This window comes from Scyliorhinus canicula, chromosome 3 (genome assembly GCF_902713615.1).
Source record: "Scyliorhinus canicula chromosome 3, sScyCan1.1, whole genome shotgun sequence".
Lineage (NCBI taxonomy): Eukaryota > Metazoa > Chordata > Chondrichthyes > Carcharhiniformes > Scyliorhinidae > Scyliorhinus > Scyliorhinus canicula.
Window position 1 is genome coordinate 149652509 of NC_052148.1, and position 22602 is coordinate 149675110.

Sequence of the window (22602 nt, forward strand, 5' to 3'; positions counted from 1 at the left end):
TGGCCTGGAGGTGGGGGGCTTGATCATGGGGGGGGGGGGGGGGGGGGGGAGTTCAATACGGTGCTGGATCCCCTACTGGATCGCTCTAGTTCAAGGACAGGCAGGAGGCCAGCGGCGGCCAAGGTGTTGCAGGGGTTCATGGACCAGATGGGAGGAGTGGATCCCTGGAGGTTCGGGAGGCCGAGGGCTCGGGAGTACTCTTTTTTTCTCCCATGTGCACAGGGTTTATTCCCGTATTTATTTCTTTGTTTTGAGCAGGGAACTGGTCCCGAGGGTAGGGGAGGCCGAATATTCGGCTATCGCGATTTCAGACCATGCTCCGCATTGGGTGGATCTGGAGATGGGGGAGGTGCGGGACCAGCGCCTGCTTTGGCGTCTGGATGTGGGGTTGTTGGCTGATGAGGAGGTGTGTAGGAGGGTTCGAGGATGTATCGAGAGGTACCTCGAGGTCAATGATACTGGGGAGGTCCATGTGGGGATGGTGTGGGAGGCTCTGAAGGCAGTGATTAGGGGGGAGCTGATCTCCATCCGAGCCCATAGGGAGAGGGGGGAGAGGAGGGAGAGGGAGAGACTGGTGGAGGAGCTGTTGAGTGTGGATAGGAGGTACGCGGAGGTCCCGGAGGAGGGATTGCTGGGGGAACGGCGTAACTTGCAGGCCAAGTTTGATTTATTGACCACCAGAAAGGCGGAGACACAGTGGAGGGAGACACAGTGGAGGAAGGCGCAGGGAGCGGTCTATGAGTATGGAGAGAAGGCGAGCAGGATGCTGGCGCACCAGCTGCGTAAGCGGGACACGGCTAGAGAGATTGGTGGAGTTTAGGATAGAGATGGGAATGTGGTGCGGCAGGGGGCAGAGGTCAATGAGGTCTTTAGGGACTTCTATAGGGAACTGTACCGGTCGGAGCCGCCGGCGGTGGGAGGGGGAATGGAGAGTTTTTTGGACAGGCTCCGATTTCCAAGGGTGCAGGAGGAGCAGGTGGAGGGACTGGGGGCGCCGATCGAGTTGGAGGAGCCGGTCAGTGGGATTGGCCACATGCAGTCGGGGAAGGCGCCAGGACCGGGTGGGTTCCCGGTTAAATTTTATAAGAAATATGCGGACCTGCTGGACCCCCTGTTGGTCAGGACCTTTAACGAGGCATGGGAGGTGGGTGTTCTGCCCACGACGATGTCTCGGGCACTAATCTCCCTGATCCTGAAGCGTGATAAGGACCCCTTGCAGTGCGGTTCATACAGGCCGATTTCACTGCTGAATGTAGACGCCAAGTTGCTGGCGAAGATCTTGGCCACTAGAATAGAGGACTGTGTGCCGGGGGTGATATATGAAGATCAGACAGGTTTTGTGAAGGGGAGGCAGCTGAACACTAACGTGCGAAGGCTGCTAAATGTGATAATGATGCCGGCAGCAGAAGGAGAGGCGGAGATTGTGGTGGCACTGGATGCGGAGAAGGCCTTTGACAGGGTTGAGTGGGGGTACTTGTGGGAGGTGTTGGAGAGGTTCGGGTTTGGGGTGGGGTTTATTAAATGGGTGAGGTTGCTGTACGAGGCCCCGATAGCGAGTGTAGCGACAAATAGGAGGAGGTCCAAGTACTTCAGGCTCCACCGTGGGACGAGGCAGGGGTGTCCCCTGTCCCCCTTACTTTTTGCGCTGGCAATAGAGCCTCTTGCCATGGCTCTCAGGGAGTCGAGGAGGTGGAGGGGTTTGGTGCGAGGTGAGGAGAAGCACCGAGTGTCGCTGTTTGCGGACGACTTGCTGTTGTATGTAGCAGACCCGGTGGGGGGAATGCCGGAGGTGATGGAGATTCTTGCTGAGTTCGGGAGTTTCTTGGGATATAAATTGAACCTGGGCAAGAGTGAGCTGTTTGTCGTACACCCGGGAGATCAGGAGGAGGGGATTGGTAGGCTCCCGCTAAAGAAGGCAGTGAGGAGTTTTAGGTACCTGGGGGTTCAGGTGGCTAGGAGCTGGGGGACTCTGCACAAGCTCAATTTTACTAGTTTGGTGGAGCAGATGGAGGAGGAATTTAAAAGGTGGGACATGCTGCCGTTGTCGTTGGCGGGTAGAGTACAGTCTGTTAAAATGACAGTGCTCCCGAGATTTTTGTTTTTGTTTCAGTGCCTCCCCATTTTCGTTCCGAGGGCCTTTTTTAGGAGGGTGAACAGCAGCATTCTGGGATTTGTTTGGACGCACGGGACTCCGAGGGTAAGGAGGGTCTTTTTGGAGCGGGGCAGGGATAGAGGGGGGCTGGCGCTGCCCAACCTCTCTGGGTGCTATTGGGCGGCTAATGTCTCGATGGTACGCAAGTGGGCAATGGAGGGGGAGAGGGCAGCATGGAAAAGGACGGAGATGGCGTCCTGCGGAGGCACGAGCCTGAAGGCACTGGTAATGGCTCCGTTGCCACTCCCTCCAACGAGGTACACCACGAGCCCAGTGGTGGCGGCCACCCTCAAACTTTGGGGGCAGTGGAGGCGACACAGGGGGGAAGTGGGGGGCTCGGTGGAGGCCCCGCTGCAGGGGAACCACCGGTTTGTCCCAGGGAACATGGATGGCTGGTTCCTGGGGTGGCACAGGGCGGGCATTAGGAAGTTGGGAGACCTGTTTATTGACGGGAGGTTCGCGAGCCTTGGTGAACTGGAGGAGAAGTTTGAGCTCCCCCCCGGGGAATATGTTCAGGTACCTTCAGGTCAAGGCGTTTGCTAGGCAACAGGTGGAGGGGTTCCCTTTGCTGCCCCCGCGGGGGGTAAGGGATAGGGTGCTTTTGGGGTTGTGGGTCGGGGATGGGAAGGTGTCTGACATCTACCAGGTAATGCAGGAGGTGGGGGAGGCGTCAGTAGAGGAGCTGAAGCCTAAGTGGGAGGTGGAGCTGGGGGAGCAGATTGAGGAGGGGACATGGGCAGACAACCTGGAGAGGATGAACTCCTCCTCTTCATGTGCGAGGCTTAGTCTCATCCAGTTCAAGGTGCTGCACCGGGCCCACATGACTGGGACGAGGATGAGTAGGTTCTTTGGGGGCGAAGACAGGTGTGTCAGGTGCTCGGGGAGTCCAGCGAACCATGCCCATATGTTCTGGGCATGCCCGGCACTGGAGGAGTTCTGAAAGGAGGTGGCGGGGACGGTGTCGAGGGTGGTGGGATCCAGGGTCAAGCCAGGTTGGGGACTCGCGATATTTGGGGTTGGGGTGGAGCCGGGAGTGCAGGAGGCGAAAGAGGCCGATGTCTTGGCCTTTGCGTCCCTAGTAGCCCGGCGTAGGATCTTGCTGCAGTGGAAAGATGCGAGACCTCTGAGTGTGGAGACCTGGATTAATGACATGGCGGGATTTATTAAGTTGGAGAGGGTTATGTTCGCCCTGAGGGGGTCGGTACAATGGTTCTTTAGGAGGTGGCAGCCTTTCCTCGACTTTCTGGCTCAACGATAAGGTACTAGGTCAGCAGCAGCAGCAACCCGGGGGGGGGAAGAGAGAGAGAGGGGGGGGGGGGGGAAAGAGAGGGAGGGGGGGGAGGAGAGGGGGGGGGGGGAAAGAGAGGGAGGGGGGGGAGGAGAGGGGGGGGAGGAGAGGGGGGGGGGAAAGAGGAGGGGGGGGGAAAGAGGGGGGGAAAAGAGGGGGGGGGGAAAGAGGGGGGGGGAAAAGAGGGGGGGGGAAGAGGGGGGGGGAAAGAGGGGGGGAAAGAGGGGGGGGAGAGAGGGGGGGGAGAGGGGGGGGGGGAGAGGGGGGGAGAAGAGAGGGGTGGGGAGAAGAGAGGGGGGGAGAGGGGGGTGGGGAGAGGGGGGTGGGGAGAGGGGGGGGAGAGGGGGGAGAGGGGGGGAGAGAGAGGAGGGGGGGGAGAGAGAGGAGGGGGGGAGAGAGAGGAGGGGGGAAGAGAGAGGGGGGAGAGAGAAAGGGGGGAAGAGAGAGGGGGGGAGAGAGAGGGGGGGGAGAGAGAGGGGGGGAGAGAGAGGGGGGGTGGGGGAGAGAGGGGGGAGAGAGAGGGGGGGTGGGGGAGAGGGGGGGGGTGGGGGAGAGAGAGGGGGGGTGGGGGAGAGAGAGGGGGGAGAGAGGGGGGTGGGGTGGAGAGAGGGGGGGAGAGAGGGGAGAGATAGAGGGGGGGCGGAGAGAGGGCGGAGAGAGGGGGGAAAGGGGGGGAGAGGGAGGGGGAGAGAGGGGAGAGGGAGGGAGGGAGGGGGGGGGAGAGGGAGGGAGGGGAGGGAGGGGGGAGAGGGAGGGAGGGGAGGGAGGGGGGAGAGGGAGGGAGGGAGGTTTAGGGGGATAGTGTTTAAGTTAATTTGCTTATTGTTAATTTATTCTGTTGTTTATTGGGGTTGGAGGAGTGGGGGGGTTTGTTATATGCGTTGTTACGGGTGCCGGGGGGTGTTTATTATTATTATTATTATTGTTTTATTGTTTTGTTGATATATATTTTTCAAAAATTCCAATAAAAATTATTTTAAAAAAAAACTAGTCTTGCTTAACAAATATCTGACTAGCAAAAACCCTAGATTGATTCTGCCACCTTAATCAAGATAGCTCCATGGAGAAAGAGGAAATAAATAAAATATTGCATTTTTATAGCACTTTTCACAACCATCGGATGTCTCAAAGCACTTTACAGCCAGTGAAGTACTTTGTTTTGAAATGCCACTGTTGTAATACAGTTAATTTACCCACAATAAACTCCCAGAAACGCAAGATGATAATTATTGGATAATCTGTTGATGGAGGGATAAATATTGACCAGTAATAACTCCCCTGCTCCGCTTCGAAATAGTGCCATTGGATCTTTTACATTTGCACAAGCGGGCATGTAGAGCCTCGTTTTAATGTTGCATCTGAAAGATGGTACTCCCTCAGTAGTGAACTGGAGCGTCAGCTTTAATCTCTGTGCTCAAACTCTGGAGTGAGAGTTGAACCAGGAACCTAGTGACTTTAGGCACATTTTTCAGATGGCAGCTACTTGAGGAAGCAAGTGAGTGACAGGTCACCTGAACTGATCAGAGCATATTCTATAATAATTTCTATTATAAAAAAGAACTACATGCATTGTGTGAATTGAATATTCCATGGGGAACTGGCAGATAGAATTGATTCATTCATGAGGAAGATGTCTTTCCCACTGTTGAATGCACTCCCTATCACATATTTCCTCATCGACGATTCTTTTTGATGCACTGCAGAAATAACAAAACCTTTCATCTTCACAGCCTGCTTGGGAGCCTACAATAGAATGTTCAGAACTTAAGCCTGAGTGCCCAATCATTTGCGTATGTCCATCAGTGTTCTGATTTTGGCCAGTGAAATTCAAACCATGCAAACTAGCAAGAAAGAAATGAGTATAAATCGATTTCAAGAGACAGATGCCCATGGGTCAGAGAACTGTAACTCAGATGCCCCTGATTCACTCTATCAGAAACAGTTAGATTTGAAATTTAAAATTGGGCAACTTCTCACAAAGTTAACAAATCTGAATGAGCCAAGAAACACAAAAGATGGTTAAGGATAAATTCTTGCGGACTTGCCAAATTAGAATTCCCTATAGAAGTTTTCTGTAGTAACAGAATGATTTTATGATCCTGCACAAGAAGCCCAAGGGATGGAATTTTAATGTTTTGATCCATTCAAAGTAGGAGAATCTGCTTTTGCGTGGGTATCTGAATGTTCCAGTATCCGCTATTTAAATATCTGAAAGGTGTTTGTTAGCGGTTTTTAATCGAGCATTGCATTTACATCTGACTTCTGAGTTTCCCGACCAATTAGTGACTCGCACAACTCTATTTCAGTTGAACTATTTAGAGGAACTGCAAAGATGACAATTGAACTGTTATACAGGTGGGGGAAGAGTGAAGGCAGCTGAATTGTTAGATTTCCAATGTGGCAAGTCTGTAGATGGCCTTGGAGGATGAGCTCAAGGCAGCTCTGGTCCCAGAAGGCTTTGGATGGCAGCACCTCTGCATGGGCAGCAGCAGTGTGGGCTGTCTGACTGGCAAAAGCAAGGGCTTTAGTGAATGCCAGGAGGGAGAATACAAATGCTGTTCACCGATCCTTCCTTAGACCTAATGCTGTGGAGTAAGGGAGATACACTTCCCTGTCGACAGTTGGTAAACTGTCAGTGCAAGGAGCCAGGTCTGAATATTGATGAATAGGTTGTGGTAGTATGACTAGGGGTATTACGGTACCTGGGAGTGTGAGCTGCCATTGGTGCAGAGGACTCGCTGCCCATTGGCCCAGGTATCGTGTGCCTCTTATCCCTATTGGCTGAGAGGATGGTAGTTCCGCCTATGAGGCGGGGTATAAGAACCTGTGTTCTCCGGCAGCCAGCCATTTTCCTGTACGTCTGCTGCCGGGCTCACTTCTTGCTAATTAAAGCCTTTCGTTCGGACTTCACCTACGTTTCGTGTCCATTGATTGTGCATCAATTTAATTAGCAAGATTTTAAAGGATGGAGCTTCGCACCAAGCCGGAGTTTCTTCAACTCAGCCCCCACGCAGCAAATGCAACAGTCGCATTTAAGCACTGGCTGGGTTGCTTCAATAGTTACCTGAGCACAGCGGAAAATGTCCCGACGAGGGGGCAGTAATTGCACATCCTCCACTCGTGCGTCGGCACCGCCGTGTACACGCTCATAGAGGACATGAAAGACTACGACGCGGCTATGGACTTACTCAAAGGACATTTCATACGGCCGGTGAACCAAGTCTACGCTCGGCACTTACTAGCCACGAGGCAGCAGATACCTGGTGAGCCCTGGACGAATTTTACCGTGCCCTCCTTGTGCTGGGGAGGAACTGTGGCTGCCCACAGGTGTCTGCTGCTGAGCATACCGAACTTCTGATCCGAGACGCCTTCGTTGCAGGTATGCGGTCCTCGCAGATCCGCCAAAGACTGTTGGAGAGAGAAACTTTAAGCCTCACGGAGGCACAGGCCCTCGCCTCCTCCCTAGACGTTGCGAACCTTAACGCTCGCGCGTACGCCCCGACCGTGCGGCGGCCCCCTGAGCAGCGTGGAACTCGACCTCTCTCACCCCCACGGACACGGACCTCCCCCCCAGGCCTGCGCAAAGCACCCCCGTCAGCGCTGCCCGGCCCGTTCCACATACTGCAAAGGCTGCGGGAAGAAGGGCCACTTTGTGGCCGTTTGCCAGTCTAAAGTGGTCGCTGTGGTCCCAAGCAGCGACCGCAGGACTCCCTGCTCTCGTCGGGGGCCCCGTGCGGCCCGCGGACCTCGCTGCCCCCACCCCCTACCGCCACGTGCGATCCCCGGGTGCCGCCATTTTACGCCCCCGACGCCATGTGCGACCCCTGAGTGCCGCCATTTTGGACCCCTGACTCCACATGCGGGGAACGGTTGCTGCCATTTTGTCCACCCCCCCCCCCCACCACCATGTGCTTCCGACGGGCGGCGCTATCTTAGATCGGCACCAAGGACCCCGCGGGTGACTACTCCCTGCCTGATGACGACTCTGAATATCTGCCACGACTCGCCTCAGTCACATTGGACCAGTCGCGGCCTCGCACCCTCTCCACCGCGACCACGAAGATTCTGCTCAACGGCCACGAGACAAGCTGCCTGCTGGACTCCGGGAGCACAGAGAGTTTTGTCCACCCCGCCACGGTAAGACGCTGCGCTCGACCTGTCTACCCGGTTAAGCAAAAAATCGCTCTGGCCTCCGGTTCTCACTCGGTACAGATCACGGGGTGCTGCATAGCGGACCTCACGGTCCAGGGGAGGGAGTTTAAAAACTACAGGCTATTCGTCCTCCCTCACCTCTGCGCAGCAGCACTCCTGGGGTTAGACTTCCAGTGTAACCTCCAGAGCTTAACATTCAAATTCGGCGGCCCTATGCCCCCCCCTCACTGTCTGCAGCCTCGCGTCCCTCAAGGTCGATCCCCCGTCCTTGTTTGCAAACCTCACCCGGATTGCAAACCCATCGCCACCAGGAGCAGACGGTACAGTGCCCAGGACCGGACCTTCATCAGGTCCGAGGTCCAGCGGCTTCTGAAGGAAGGGGTCATTGAGGCTAGCAACAGCCCCTGGCGAGCACAAGTGCTGGTGGTAAAGACTGGGGAGAAAAATAGGATGGTCATAGACTACAGTCAGACCATCAACAGGTTTATGCAACTGGACGCGTACCCTCTCCCACGTATCTCCGACCTGATCAACAGGATCGCGCAGTACAAGGTCTTCTACATGGTGGACCACAAGTCCGCCTACCATCGGCTCCCCATCCGCGCGAGTGACCGAAAGTACACTGCGTTCGAAGCGGATGGGCGGCTCTACCATTTTTTAAGGGTTCCCTTCGGTGTCACAAACAGGATCTCGGTCTTCCAATGAGAGATGGACTGAATGGTCGACTAATACTGGTTACGGGCCACCTTCCTGTATCTCGATAACATCACCATCTGCGGCCACGACCAGCAGGACCACGACACCAACCTCCGAAAATTCCTTCGAACCACAAAACTCCTGAACCTGACCTACAACAAGGACAAATGCGAGTTTAGCACCGACCGTCTAGCCATCCTCGGCTACGTAGTGCGTAACGGAGTGATAGGCCCCAACCCGGAACGCATGCACCCCCTGATGGAGCTCCCTCTCCCCACTCCCCCAAAGCCCTCAAGCGCTGTCTGGGCTTTTTTTCATATTACACCCAGTGGGTCCCCAATTACGCAGACAAAGCCCATCCCCTCATCCAATCAGCCACGTTCCCCCTGTTGACAGAGGCCCGCCAGGCCTTTAGCTGCATCAAAGCAGATATTGCAAAGGCCACAATGCGAGCTATCGATGAGTCCCTCCCGTTCCAGGTCGAGAGCGACGTGTCCGATGTAGCTCTGGCGGCCACCCTCAACCAAGCGGACAGACCCGTGGCCTTCTTCCCCCGTACCCTCCACGCTTCTGAAATCTGCCACTATTTGGTCGAGAAGGAAGCACAGGCCGTAGTAGAAGCTGTGCGACATTGGAGGCACTATCTGGCCAGCAGGAGGTTCACCTTCCTCACAGACCAACGGTCAGTGGCCTTCATGTTCGACAACGCACAGAGGGGCAAGATAAAGAATGACAAGATCTTGCGGTGGAGGATCTAACTGTCCACCTACAACTATGACATCTTGTATCGTTCTGGGAAGCTGAACGAGCCTCCCGATGCCCTGTCCCGCGGCAACTGTGCCAACGCACAAGTGGACCGCCTTTGAACCCTCCACGCGGACCTCTGCCACCCGGGGATCACCCGCTTCTTCCACTTTATAAAGACCCGCAACCTGCCCTACTCCATCGAGGAGGTCAGGACAGTAACTAGGGACTATCACATCTGCTCGGAGTGCAAACCGCACTTCTACCGCCCCAAACAAGCGCATCTGATAAAGGCTTCCTGCCCCTTTGAACGTCTCAGCATGGACTTCAAAGGTCCCACCCCTCTACCAACCGCAACACGTACTTCCTCAACGTGATTGACGAGTACTCCGTTTCCCGTTCGCCATCCCCTGCCCCGACATGACCACAACCACCATCATCAAAGCCCTACACACCATTTTCTCCCTGTTCGGATTCCCCGCTTACATTCATAGCGATAGGGTGTCTTCCTTTATGAGTGACGTGCTGCATCAATTCCTGCTCAGCAGGGGCATCGCCTCCAGCAGGACGACCAGTTACAACCCCCGGGGTAACGGACAGGTCGAGAGGGAGAATGGTACAGTCTGGAAGACCGTCCTGCTGGCCCTTCGGTCCAGAAATCTCCCAGTCTCCCACTGCCAAGAGGTCCTCCCAGACGTCCTTCATTCAATCCGGTCACTTCTCTGTACATTCAGTAACCAAACGCCTCACGAACGCCTTCTTGTTTTTCCCAGGAAGTCTTCCTCAGGGACCCCGCTCTCGACCTGGCTGGCTACGGGGGCCCATCCTGCTCCAGAAACAGGTGCGGGTGCACAAGTCGGACCCGTTGGTCGAGAGGGTCCAGCTGCTCCACGCGAACCCACAGTACGCGTATGTGGAGTATCCCGACGGCCGGCAGGACACGGTCTCCCTACGGGACCTGGCACCCACCGGATCCCCCCCCCGGCGGCAGGCCCCCCCCCCCAATCCCCCCCAGCCCCAACTGCCCCCGGCAGGCGCCAGGTCCCACCGACACCTTTACACGCGTTGCCTAGTGGACAGGACGACTCTCCCCCGGCCTGGCCCCCGGTAGCTCCGACTAGGAGTACGGACGCAGCCGCAAGAACAGGATCATCGCTCCCGGAGTCACGGACGACCACCACCCCAACGTCGCCAGCACAGCTCCACAGGTCGCACAGGACGTCCAAGGCACCCGATCGGCTGATCGAATCCATGTGAACTGTTGATGGACTCTTGTTTTTACTTGTTCTCAATTTTATCTTTCCGTTCTCCAAAATGTACATAGTTACTGTGTCTTGACTCAACCCTGTAAATAGTTGCGGGCCAATGGGCAGCCACCAGTGAAAAGGTACGATCCAACATCTCTAGTCATACTACCAGTCACTTATATACTCACACGGGACACCCCCCCCCCCCCACCTCTCCATGTCCGCATTCCCCGCACGCACATCTCCCCCCCCCCCCCCAGTTCCTTTCTCAAAAAGGGGTGAATGTGGTAGTATGACTAGGGGTATTACGGTACCTGGGAGTGTGAGCTGCCATTGGTGCAGAGGACTCGCTGCCCATTGGCCCAGGTATCATGTGCCTCTTATCCCTATTGGCTGAGAGGAAGGTAGCTCCGCCTACGAGGCGGGGTATAAGAACCCGTGTTCTCCAGCAGCCAGCCAGTTTCCTGTACGTTTGCTGCCGGGCTCACTTCTTGCTAATTAAAGCCTTTCGTTCAGACTTCACCTATGTTTCGTGTCCATTGATTGTGCACCATGGGTTAAGAGCAGAAATGTGGTGCCATGCTAGATTCAGCTCTGGAAGCAGTTTAATTGCCTAATCAGAGCAGAAAGGGCAAGTACAATAGCACATTCAATTGCACCCTCATATGCACATCACACCTCACAGCAAATTATTTTGCAGCTGCATCCATCCCTCTCTGCCTATGCCTTTCCTTATATCCCAACCATCAGCCAAAGATGACTGTAGTTAGTGGTAATGTCACTGGATGAGTAATCCAGAGACCCAGGCTGATTCGTTGAGGACATGGGTTCAAATCCCACCTGGCAGCAGGTTGTTTTTTTTTAATGGGAGGAACTGCTACCTTCTGCAGAATGGTCAAGAATCAGACTGAATTCATTTAAGGTGATTGGCTCAACACCAAGGACAACCATTCTTCTGGTTAGGTCTGAATTGCACTGATGGAAGCAGACACAATCATGGCTTTCAATTGGAACATTATCTGAGGAGAAACCAAACTGCAGAAGCACAGGGAAAGGTGTGGGTGTAAGACTAGCCAATTTGCTCTTCCAGAAAGTCTGCACAGATCCTTAAAGCTAATGGCCTCCTCTATGCTTTAACCATTCTATCATACCATTTGTCAGAAAGGCTTTCATTTCCCAAACATTCTCCTATTTAATTTCTCACTCTGCATCTGCTCAGGGAAAAAAAGCGAGTGTACTATTTTTAAACCTCATTTTCAAATTCATTTATTTCTTTCTGTTTTGAAAGGTCACATCTCACAATAAAACTCATTTTTCTTTTGACTTCCTTTTGACAGCTTCATTCCCACTTGAATATCTCAGTCAGGGAGTGATGTTTTATAAGAGCATAAATGTCATCCTTAAATAACAGAAGCTGTTCACACCGAACGCAGATTATCTGAAATGGGTGTGGTTTACACCCAAATGGTTAAAACAGGTTTGGTTCTGGTACAAGTGGAACAGTGCTACTTTCACTATTTTTTGGAAATCAGGAATCATGTGCAGCTTCAGGGAATATATCAGTATTGTGAGTAGCAAATAGTGTGGAAGTTAGATTTAAAGAACAGTTGGGAACAAAAATTCCAAAACCTCTTTGGGAAACTTCAGAAGACATTCCATCCTTTTACCAACCTTTACTAAAGCTGAAAGAGGAGGGGACTAAGAAATTACATGCAAAATGGAAAATGAATCTTAGGCAGGAGATCTAGATATTATAACCCTTGAAATTTTGGTTTTATGTTTATTTCCTAGCTCCTGGTAGTCTGGAATAGGATTATTATTTACTTATTCCTATGTTGTTGATCCCACCATGGACCACAGTGATGGGCCCCTCCCCATCCCTCTCCATTATCCTTTAAAGCAGGTTTGAGATTTCACTCAATCTGGAACCAGATAGGCAATGTACCTTGTGAAACTTTTGTTCCTACTCATAAAAAGTGCTGTCTGTTCCCCTAATTGTTGAATCCTTACAAACGGCTTACAAGCAGAAACTCAAGCGGGAGAATCCAGCTAAGAAGGTTGTGCAGTGCTGGTCTGAGGAGACAGAAGAGCTCTTACGTGACTGCTTGGAGACAGTGGACTGGTCCATATTTAAGAACTCAGCGACTAACTTAAATGAGTATGTCACCACCGTCACAGACTTCATCAGCAAATGTGTGGACGACTGCGTGCCAAAGAAAGCAGTACGTATGTTCCCCAACCGGAAACCATGGCTCAACCGCGAGATTGACTCCCTACTGAAGGACAGAGCTGAAGCGTTCAAGGCAGACGACCCTGTCCTATACAAGAAATCCAGGTACGACCTCCGCAAAGCCATCCGAGATGCCAAGAGAGAATATCAAACTAAGCTAGAGTCACAGACAGACTCTCGGCGGTTGTGGCAAGGACTAAGCAACATAACGGGCTACAAAGCGAAGCCGAGCAGTATCTCTGGCAGCAGTGCACCCCTCCCCGATGAACTTAACGCATTCTATGCTCGGTTTGAGCAGGTAACCAACACCCCGCTATCGAGTGCCCCAGCAACCCATAATTCACCCATACCCACCATCACAGTTTCCGAAGTCAGATCGGCCTTCCTGAAAGTGAACCCACGGAAGGCGATGGGCCCGGACGGGATCCCTGGTCGTGCACTCAGAACCTGCGCGGACCAGCTGGCAGAGGTTTTCACAGACATCTTTAACCTATCCCTACTCCACTCCGAGGTCCCCACCTGCTTCAAGAAGACCACCATCATACCGGTACCAAAGAAGAACCAGGCAACGTGCCTCAATGACTACCGCCCGGTGGCCCTGACGTCAGTTGTAATGAAGTGCTTTGAGAGGCTGATCATGAAGCGCATCACCTCCATACTCCCGGAATGCCTTGACCCACTTCAATTCGCATACCGTCGCAACCGGTCCACATCAGATGCCATTTCCCTGGCCTTACACTCATCCCTAGAGCATCTCGAAAACAAGGACTCCTACATCAGACTGCTATTTATTGACTACAGCTCCGCCTTCAACACCATAATCCCAGCCAAGCTCATATCAAAGCTCCAAAACTTAGGACTTGGCTCTCCACTCTGCAACTGGATCCTTGACTTTCTGACCAACAGACCACAGTCAGTAAGAATGAACACCAACACCTCCTCCACAATAGTCCTCAACACCGGTGCCCCGCAAGGCTGCGTACTTAGCCCCCTACTCTACTCCCTGTACACACACGACTGCATGGCAAAACTTGGTTCCAACTCCATCTACAAGTTTGCTGACGATACGACCATAGTGGGCCGGATCTCGAACAACGACGAGTCTGAATACAGGAGGGAGATAGAGAACCTAGTGGAGTGGTGCAATGACAACAATCTCTCCCTTAATGCCAGCAAAACTAAAGAGCTGGTCATCGACTTCAGGAAGCATAGTACTGTACACACCCCTGTCAGCATCAATGGAGCTGAGGTAGAGATGGTGAGCAGCTTCAAATTCCTAGGGGTGCACATCACCAAAAATCTATCCTGGTCCACTCATGTCGACGCTATCACCAAGAAAGCACAACAGCGCCTTTACTTCCTCAGGAAACTAAGGAAATTTGGCATGTCCACATTAACCCTTACCAACTTTTACAGATGCACTATAGAGAGCATCCTCTCGGGCTGCATCACAGCCTGGTATGGCAACTGCTCGGCCCAGGAACGCAAGGAACTTCAGAGAGTCGTGAATACCGCCCAGTCCATCACACGAACCTGCCTCCCATCCATCGATTCCATCTACACCTCCCGCTGCCGGGGGAAAGCAGGCAGCATAATCAAGGATCCCTCCCACCCGGCTTACTCACTTTTCCAACTTCTTCCATCGGGCAGGAGATTCAGAAGTCTGAGAACACGGACGAACAGACTCAAAAACAGCTTCTTCCCCACTGTCACCAGACTCCTAAACGACCCTTTTATGGACTGTCCTCATTAATACTACACCCTGTCTGCTTCATCCGATGCCAATGCTTATGTAGTTACATTGTATATATTGTGTAGCCCTATTATGTATTCTCATGTACTTTCTTGAATTCTGTTCAATTCCCTTTCTTCCAATGTACTGAATGATCTGTTGAGCTGATTGCAGAAAAATACTTTTCACTGTACCTTGGTACACGTGACAATAAACAAATCCAATCCAATCCAAACTGCCACAGTGCATAGGAAGGTTCTGAAAGTCCTCATTAGTTGGCAGCACGGTAGCACAACTGGCTAGCACCTTGGCTTCACAGCGCCAGTGTCCCAGGTTCGATTCCCGGCTGGCTCACTGTCTGTGTGGAGTCTGCACATTCTCCCTGTGTCTGCGTGGGTTTCCTCCGGGTGCTCCGGTTTCCGCCCACAGTCCAAAGACGTGCAGGTTAGGTGGATTGGCCATGATAAATTGCCCAATTAGTGACCAAAAAGGTTAGGAGGGGTCATTGGGTTACGCGGATAGGGTGGAAGTGAGGACTTAAATGGATTGGTGCAGACTTTATGGGCCGAATGGCCTCCTTCTGCACTGTATGTCCTATGTTCCATGTTCTATCTCACTTGGGTTCCCTTTACTGAGTACACTATTGGTCATACCAACACCATTCTGAACCTGCATCCCTTTACAAGATATAACTGAGGTCTGGAGCAAATTATCCAGATATTCTTCCTTCTCTTTTATGTGTTGGACTGACAACAAGCATAGTCAGTTGATTTGGAGGGATTTGAGCTGGAGCCATCCATTTTAGATATATTCATTTAGTAAGTCTCTCTGCACACAAACTCCAACATACTTGGGTCCAGACACATACAATACTATGCCATGTCTTGGCCTATATTTATTTATTTACAGATAAAGTATTGTGTGGAATTTAACTAAATGGGAACAAAGTCCCATAGCGAGCGCATTTAGCCACGTGTTTCCTGGCTCTCGCAGCGCTGAGACACATATCAAAGGTCACTCGGGTTAGATAGGGAGCCACAATGGGGATGCATGGCTGAGGCTGCACAGAGGTCCGTTTTCTGCACTAAGAAGCTCTGCTTGCCAGAACTCCTCAGTATAAAAGAAATTGGGACGCTATTTTAAAATGCCATCTCAATCTCTGGAGCCCCTGACACGACCCTCGACCCCCCCCCCCCCCAAGCCCCAACTCACTATAAGGGGGTCCCTGGGACCCCTCTGCACCTCTGACCTAATTGCCTTTGTGTGGAAAATGTCAGCCTAGCACCTTGGCAGGTACCATTGCAGTGCCATATGGATACTGCCATGGTGCCCAGGTGGTACCAGGGTACCACCCTGCCCAAAGGGCAACCACCTGGGAACCTCCAATCCCCAGGGTGACGCCCACAAGTGCTATTTCATCTGGTCTTCGTTTGTGTAGACCAGTACTGAACAGCGTTTGCCCAAGGTCTCCGAGGTGAAGAGGATAGATCCCAATGCCTCAGGTGCCTAGGAAAACTGCACATTAGAATGAGACTAGCTGTCTCGCTCTAATATGCAGATGTGCCAAAAAACGATCCCGCCCACAATGGCCGGGATTCACATTGCAATGTTTCGAAATCGCATTAGATCTCGCTAGGCATTGTGAGCCAGGTAGATTCCGGAAGCGGGGTACCCTCGGCCCAGAACCCGACCACCTGAGGGTCTCCGATGGCCTGGGATAGCCTAACTGCTCACTTAAATATACAAATCTGGATCCCGCCAGTGAGGGCGAGATCCAGATCGTGATGTCTTGCAAGATCGCCTTAGATTTTGCGAGGCGTCCCGAGCATCGCAAATCTTGCGAGATTTAATGGCCTTGTCGCATCACTGAGTCCGGCGCGATGAAGTCGTTCGATCATGCCCTTGACAAAGACCCAGATCTTGTGTACAGGACACAATTTCAACATTTCTAGATGGCACAAAAGTTGTAAGTACTGTTAACTCTGAGGAATGTTGAACTTCAAAAAGACATAGAAAAGTGGGTGGAATGGATCGATACGTAGCAGATTAAATTTAATGCAAAAATGTTTTGGTATGAAGAATGAAGAGAGGCAATATGAAATGAAGGGTATCATTCTAGAATGGATGTAGGGCAGAGAGACCAGATTGTGTACATAAACAATTGAAGGTGGCAGGACACGATGAGAGTATGATTAATGAAGCATACGGCATCCTGGCCGTTATCAAAGGGGCATAGAATGTAAGAAGAAGGAGGCTATAATAAACCTGCATAAAACACTGGTTCAGACTCAACTAGAATAATGTGTCCAGTTCTGGGTACCAGACTTTAGGAAGTGTGTGTCGTCATCAGAGAGGGTGCGGAAATGATTCATGAGAGTGGTTCTAGGGATGAAGACCTGCAGTCACATAAATTGGAGAAGTTGGGACTGTTCTTTTTGGACAAGAGAAGGTTGAGAGGAGGTTTGATGGAGGTATGGTATTCAAAATAATGTAAGGTCTGGACAACCCAGTGGTGGAAAAATTGAGAACTAGAGGGCACAGATTTAAAGCAAAAGAAGAAATGGTGACATTAGGGAGCGAGGGGCTATGATGCAGAATGCACTGCCGGAGAGTGTGGAGGAGATGGAATCAGTGAGGCATTTTAGTGGGAATTGGATTATTACCTGATAAGGAAGAATGTACAGGGTTACAGGGGAAGGACACTTGGCCTGTGAAATGCTTTGAGATTTCCGGTTGTTATGTAAAGTAAATCTTTTTTGACAGTCTGTGCCTGCTGGATGTTGGGCTGATCAATCTTGTCTGCAGACTTGGCTATTTGATAAATCTTGTTTGCAGGTCAGGCTAGGACTCCAGCAGCCGGTAATGAAGATATAGCAATAGGCAAATAAAAACTATTGCTGATTTTGCCATACAAAATCAACCTTCTAAATGGCAGTGCAGGTAAATAAATGAGCTTGAATACAACCATTGATTTTGATGAGGGATGAGTTTACATGTGATTGAAGAGGATACGCATGCCCTGTCTATGGCCTCCAATAAAGGCTCCCTGTTGATGGCCTAAACCCGGAAAGTCAGCCTTCAAGTATCTTCAGTCTAGTTTTGAAAATTAGCCAGTCTGCTTTGACCTTCGAGAATAGGAGCAACGTTACATGCTATTTCTTTGTCGTCTTCTATTTTCCAGGTATCTGCATGAACATTTGAAGCAGATTCAGGAAGAAATCAACATCCTTAAAAATAACATTTCTAAATATAAGGTATTGTTTGATGTAACATGCTAACATGCCAGAGTTAAGACTCACATTTCATCAGCAGAAAACAATAATCAATATGTATTGTAATTGGCTCAAATTTTAAACTCAGCTTCGGTGTTGTAAGTCCTTCAGTGTGGAATGCACCTCATGCATATTTGCTAAGATTTATGACTATCAAGTGTCCATTATAATCATCGGCACTTGGAAGGAAAATGAATTTCAGTTACCATTGTTATATATAGGAACATAGGGCTTAAGAGTTGGTGTAGGCCATTCAGCCCTTCGAGCCTATTCTGCCATTTAATAAGATCATGGCTGATTTAGTTGTGTTTCAACTCCACTTTATCATCTGTACTCCATAACTCTTGATTCCCTTGCCTAACAAAAATCTGTGTAATTCTCCCTTGAAGAAATTTAATGGCCCCAGCCTCCACTGCTTTCTGGGAATATAATTCCACAGACTAATGACCCTCTGAGAGAAACAATTTCTTCTCATCTCCATCTTGAATGATAGGGCTCTTATTCTTAAACCGAGTCCCCAGGTCTTAATCTCTCTCACAAGAGGAATACCCTCCCAGTATCTACCCTGTCAAATCCCCTCAGGATCGTCTATGTTTCAATAAGATCATTCGTCATTCTTCTAAACTCTAATGGCTATAGGCCCAATCTGTCAAATCTTTGTTCATAAGGTAAGCCCCTCATACCTGGAATGAATCAAGTGAACCTTCTCTGAACTGCTTTTTATATTTTTTCATATAAGGAGACCAAAACTACACAATATTCCAGATGCGGTCTCACCATGGCCCTCTATATCTCCAGTGTTGCTATGTTTACTTCCTTTAAAAATGGCAGTTAATAAGGTCGCCTTTCATAATCCTAATTATGAGTATGCTTTCAGAGTAGCCAGGTATCTCTCGATACCGCCACAAGGTTCAACCCGAATACTGATCAAAAAGCCAAAACACCAGTTAGTTAGTTCAAAGTCAATACTACTTTATTTACACACAGTATGATCTACCCATGCTCAATAACACTACAGGCTAAACTATATCTATCACTAACACCTATATTTACTTCGGGTGCCCACTTAGGTCAGAGGATGATGTGGAGATGCCGGCGTTGGACTGGGGTGAGCACAGTAAGAAGTCTTACAACACCAGGTTAAAGTCCAACAGGTTTGTTTCAAACACGAGCTTTCGGAGCACTGCTCCTTCCTCAGGTGAATGGAGAGGTATGTTCCAGAAACATTTACGTGGAAACACCACCCACCAGGTACGCGGCACATACTCATGCGACTCGAACAATGTAGTCTACCTCATACGCTGCAGGAAAGGATGTCCCGAAGCGTGGTACATTGGCGAGACCATGCAGGCACTGCGACAACGAATGAACGGGCACCGTGCAACAATCACCAGGCAGGAATGTTCCCTTCCAGTCGGGGAACACTTCAGCAGTCAAGGGCATTCAGCCTCTGATCTCCGGGTAAGCGTTCTCCAAGACGGTCTTCAGGACACGCGACAACGCAGAATTGCCGAGCAAAAACCTATAGTTAAGTTCCGCACGCATGAGTGCGGCCTCAACCGGGATCTTGGATTTATGTCGCATTACATTCACCCCCCACCATCTGACTTGGACTTGCAAAATCCTACCAACTGTCCTGGCTTGAGAAAATTCACACGTCTTTAACCTGGGATCACCCCCTATCTCTGGATCTGTAATTATTTGATTACCTGCAAATGTTCGCATTCCAAGCATTGTCCAGCATCTCTGACTTTGTCTATATAAATGTTTCTGGAACATACCTCTCCATTCACCTGAGGAAGGAGCAGTGCTCCGAAAGCTCGTGTTTGAAACAAACCTGTTGGACTTTAACCTGGTGTTGTAAGACTTCTTACTAGGTCAGAGGAATAATGGCCGTTCGGATCTGAGGCTGTTGGGTTTGAAGAGGTAACAGGAGTACAGCTAAGGTCGTCTGTCTGGTAGCGAGCATTGAACTTGAACTTACTTGCTTCTGGTGGTGCTGGTGGATGGTCTCTCCGCTTGCGAGCCGAACCCAAGAGGCTGAACCTTTGGCAGGGGTTCCTTCTTATACGTGGAGGGGCTTCGCGTGCTTTTAGGCAGGCCTTAAATTTGGTCCCAATTAATTGGGCAGCTTCTCGATCACTGCCATCGATCTAAGCCAATAAAGGGGCAGGCCCCTTGCTGGCTGGGCATGAAGTAAGTGGCCGTTGGCCTTGCTTTGTTTGTGTCTTCTTGTGCCGGACTGACCGGAACAGTATCGGCTACCTTAGCACTCGTTCTTTGTTTCCCGGGGATGGGCCATCAATATGTAAATCGACCCAGAGTTCCGGTTCCGTCTGCAGACTGCCTTCCAAATATATATTCAGGCTCTGTGCCTGCTTGTTGCTTAGCATTGTCCATATTTCCCTATAGGCTCTGCGAGTGTCCATTTTATATACTAAAAGTGGCCATCCCAGATGGCTACACCAGTAAAATTTCCCTCCTTTTATATTCAATTTCCCTTGCAATAAATATCAATATTCCATTTTGCCTTCCAATCCTGCGTACTAACCTTTTGTGATTCATGTACCAGATACTCTGATCATTGAGTTCTGCAATTTCTCTCTGTTTGAATAATATGCTGATTTTCTATTCTTCCTGTCACAGTGGACAAGTTCACATTTACCCACATAATATTCCATCTGCCAATATTTTGCCTACTCACTTAGCCTATCTCCCTTTGTAAATAGTCTACCTCTTAACAACTTACTTTCCTACATATCTTGGCATAATTAGCATATTTAGCGACCATATATTCAGTCCCTTCATCAAAATCAGTGATGTAGATTGTAAATAGTTGAGGTCCTGGCACTAGTTCCTGTTGGACTCCACTACTTACAGCTTGTAAACCCAAAAAAGTCGCATTTATTCCCTACTCTGCTTCCTGTTAGCTGACCAATCCTTTATCCATGCCAAAACGTTATCACTACATGTAATCCTATTTTCTGTAGTAACCTTTGATGGGACACCTTATCAAATGCCTTCTGGAAATCCAAGGACGCCACATCTACATACTTCCTTTCATCCACCTTGCTTACTTCAAAAATCTCTAATAAATTAGATAAACACGATTTCCCTTTCACAAGCTCAATTTATCTCTACCCAATTAAGTTACTATTTTCTAAGTATCCTGCTTTAGTCTCCTTAGTAATGGATTCTAGAACTTTCTCTATGACAAATGTGAGTCTAACTAGCCTATCAGTTCCTGTTTTCTGCCCCCCTCCTTTCTTGAATAAAAGTGTTACATTCGCTATTTTCCAATCCGCTGGACCCTTTCCAGAATCTAGGGAATTTTGGAAGATTACAACTAATGGAACCACTATCTCTGCAGCCACTTCTTTTGAGACCTCAGGATGCAGGCCATCTAGTCCTGTGGACTGTCATCCTTTCAGTCCAATAGTTTCCACACCACGTTTTCCCTCATGATCGTGATTGTTACCCCATCCCATTCACCTCTTGATTTTCAAGTATCCGTGAGAAGCTTGTTATGTCTTCTGCAGTGAAGACAGACACAAAGTACCCACTCAACACCTCTGCTTTTTCCTTATTTTCCATTATCCATTCCCCATATTCACTCTCCAACACTAGCTTTAGTTACTCTTTTCCTATTTGAATGATTGTAGAATCTCTTACTATCTGCTTTTGTATTACTAGCTAGCTTTCTCTCATATTCTTCTTTTTCACTCTTTATTTTTTTCAGGCATTCTTTGCTGGTTCTTAAAGTTTGACCATTTTTCTGACCTACAACTATTCTTTGCAGCCTTGTACAATTTTCTTTCAATTTGATACTAAACTTACTATTATTACAAATCTGCAAGCTGTAGCTATCCATTTTATTCTTAAGCCGTAAAAGGTTTTGTGCCTTTTGCCCAAAATAAGGATTTAGACATAACTAAATGATCCAAAATGTTTTTAATGGCATTATTGTACTTACCAATTGATTTGTCTTTTAATAATTTAATTTTAACAAAACTTCAGCCTCTCTCAAAAGCCTGGACTTGGACTTGTGTTTTGGCCCAGAGTTGTAATTTTGATAGCAAAATTCAGATTCTGTAATCCCGTCATATTTAGAGGGCACAATTTCACAGAAAGCACTAGTGACATTTATTCAATTAAGCAAATAGGCCATTTTGTTTTTTAAATCCTCCCTTAATTTTTCTTAGCTCAAATCCTTAGCTGCTTTCTGTAATGATTCCTTGAAAGGCAGTAACAACACGGTAGCACTGTTGCTTCACAGCGCCAGTGTTCCGGCTTAGGTCACTGTCTGTGCGGAGTCTGCACGTTCCCCCTGTGTCTGCGTGGGTTTCCTCCGAGTGTTCCGGTTTCCTCCCACACATCCTGAAAGAAGTGCTTGTTAGGTGAATTGGACGTTCTGAATTCTCCCTCAGTATACCCGAACAGGCGCCGTAGTGTGGTAACGAGGGGATTTTCACAGTAACTTAATTGCAGTGTTGACGTAAGCCTATTTGTGACACTAATAAAGATTATTATTATTGCATTTGGTGATTAAGAGTTTTACAAGGGCTCCCGCCAGTGACATCCCAAGAGATGTAGAAGCGAGAGCACAGAAAAGGCGCGATTCTCCCGAAGTGCTCTAGCGAGAGCGTTTAGCAGCATGTTTCCTAGTGCTCGCAGTGCCGAGAAACACAAAGCTATTCAACGTGATTCATTTTTATAAGGGGCCTGAACGGGGAATGCGTGGCCGAAGCCGCACACAGCCCCGTTTGGTACAGTGGGGAACTCCGCTCGCTGGAACTTCCCATTGTAGCAAGAGATCAGAATGCCAGCTCCAAGGCCTCCAAAACAATCCCACCTTCCCCTCCCCCCAAATGCACTATGGGAGGGACCGGCCCCCGCTAAGACTCATGCCGGGCAACCCTGGCCTGATTGTGCGTGCAAAACATGCCAGCTTGACATCTTGGCAGTGCCACCCTGGCAGTGCCTGTGCAGCTGGCAGTGTTACCTGAGCACCTTAGGTGCCACACTGGCACCCAGGTGGCACTGCAGGGTGCTCAGGTAGCACCAGCCATGCTAGCGCACCACCCTGCCC

The 22602-nt window shown here is 49.9% G+C and overlaps 1 protein-coding gene across 4 annotated transcripts in view; it reads left to right on the plus strand.

Moving 5' to 3' along the window:
* The window catches only part of LOC119963019 (coiled-coil domain-containing protein 149-like), a 164414-nt gene that overhangs the window by 83210 nt on the left and 58602 nt on the right, over positions 1 to 22602 (plus strand). For all 4 annotated transcript variants that reach the window (XM_038791475.1, XM_038791476.1, XM_038791477.1 and 1 more), the window contains exon 7: positions 17423 to 17495. In XM_038791475.1, coding sequence (XP_038647403.1) covers positions 17423 to 17495 — 73 coding nt within the window. The remainder of the gene's footprint in view (positions 1 to 17422; positions 17496 to 22602) is intronic.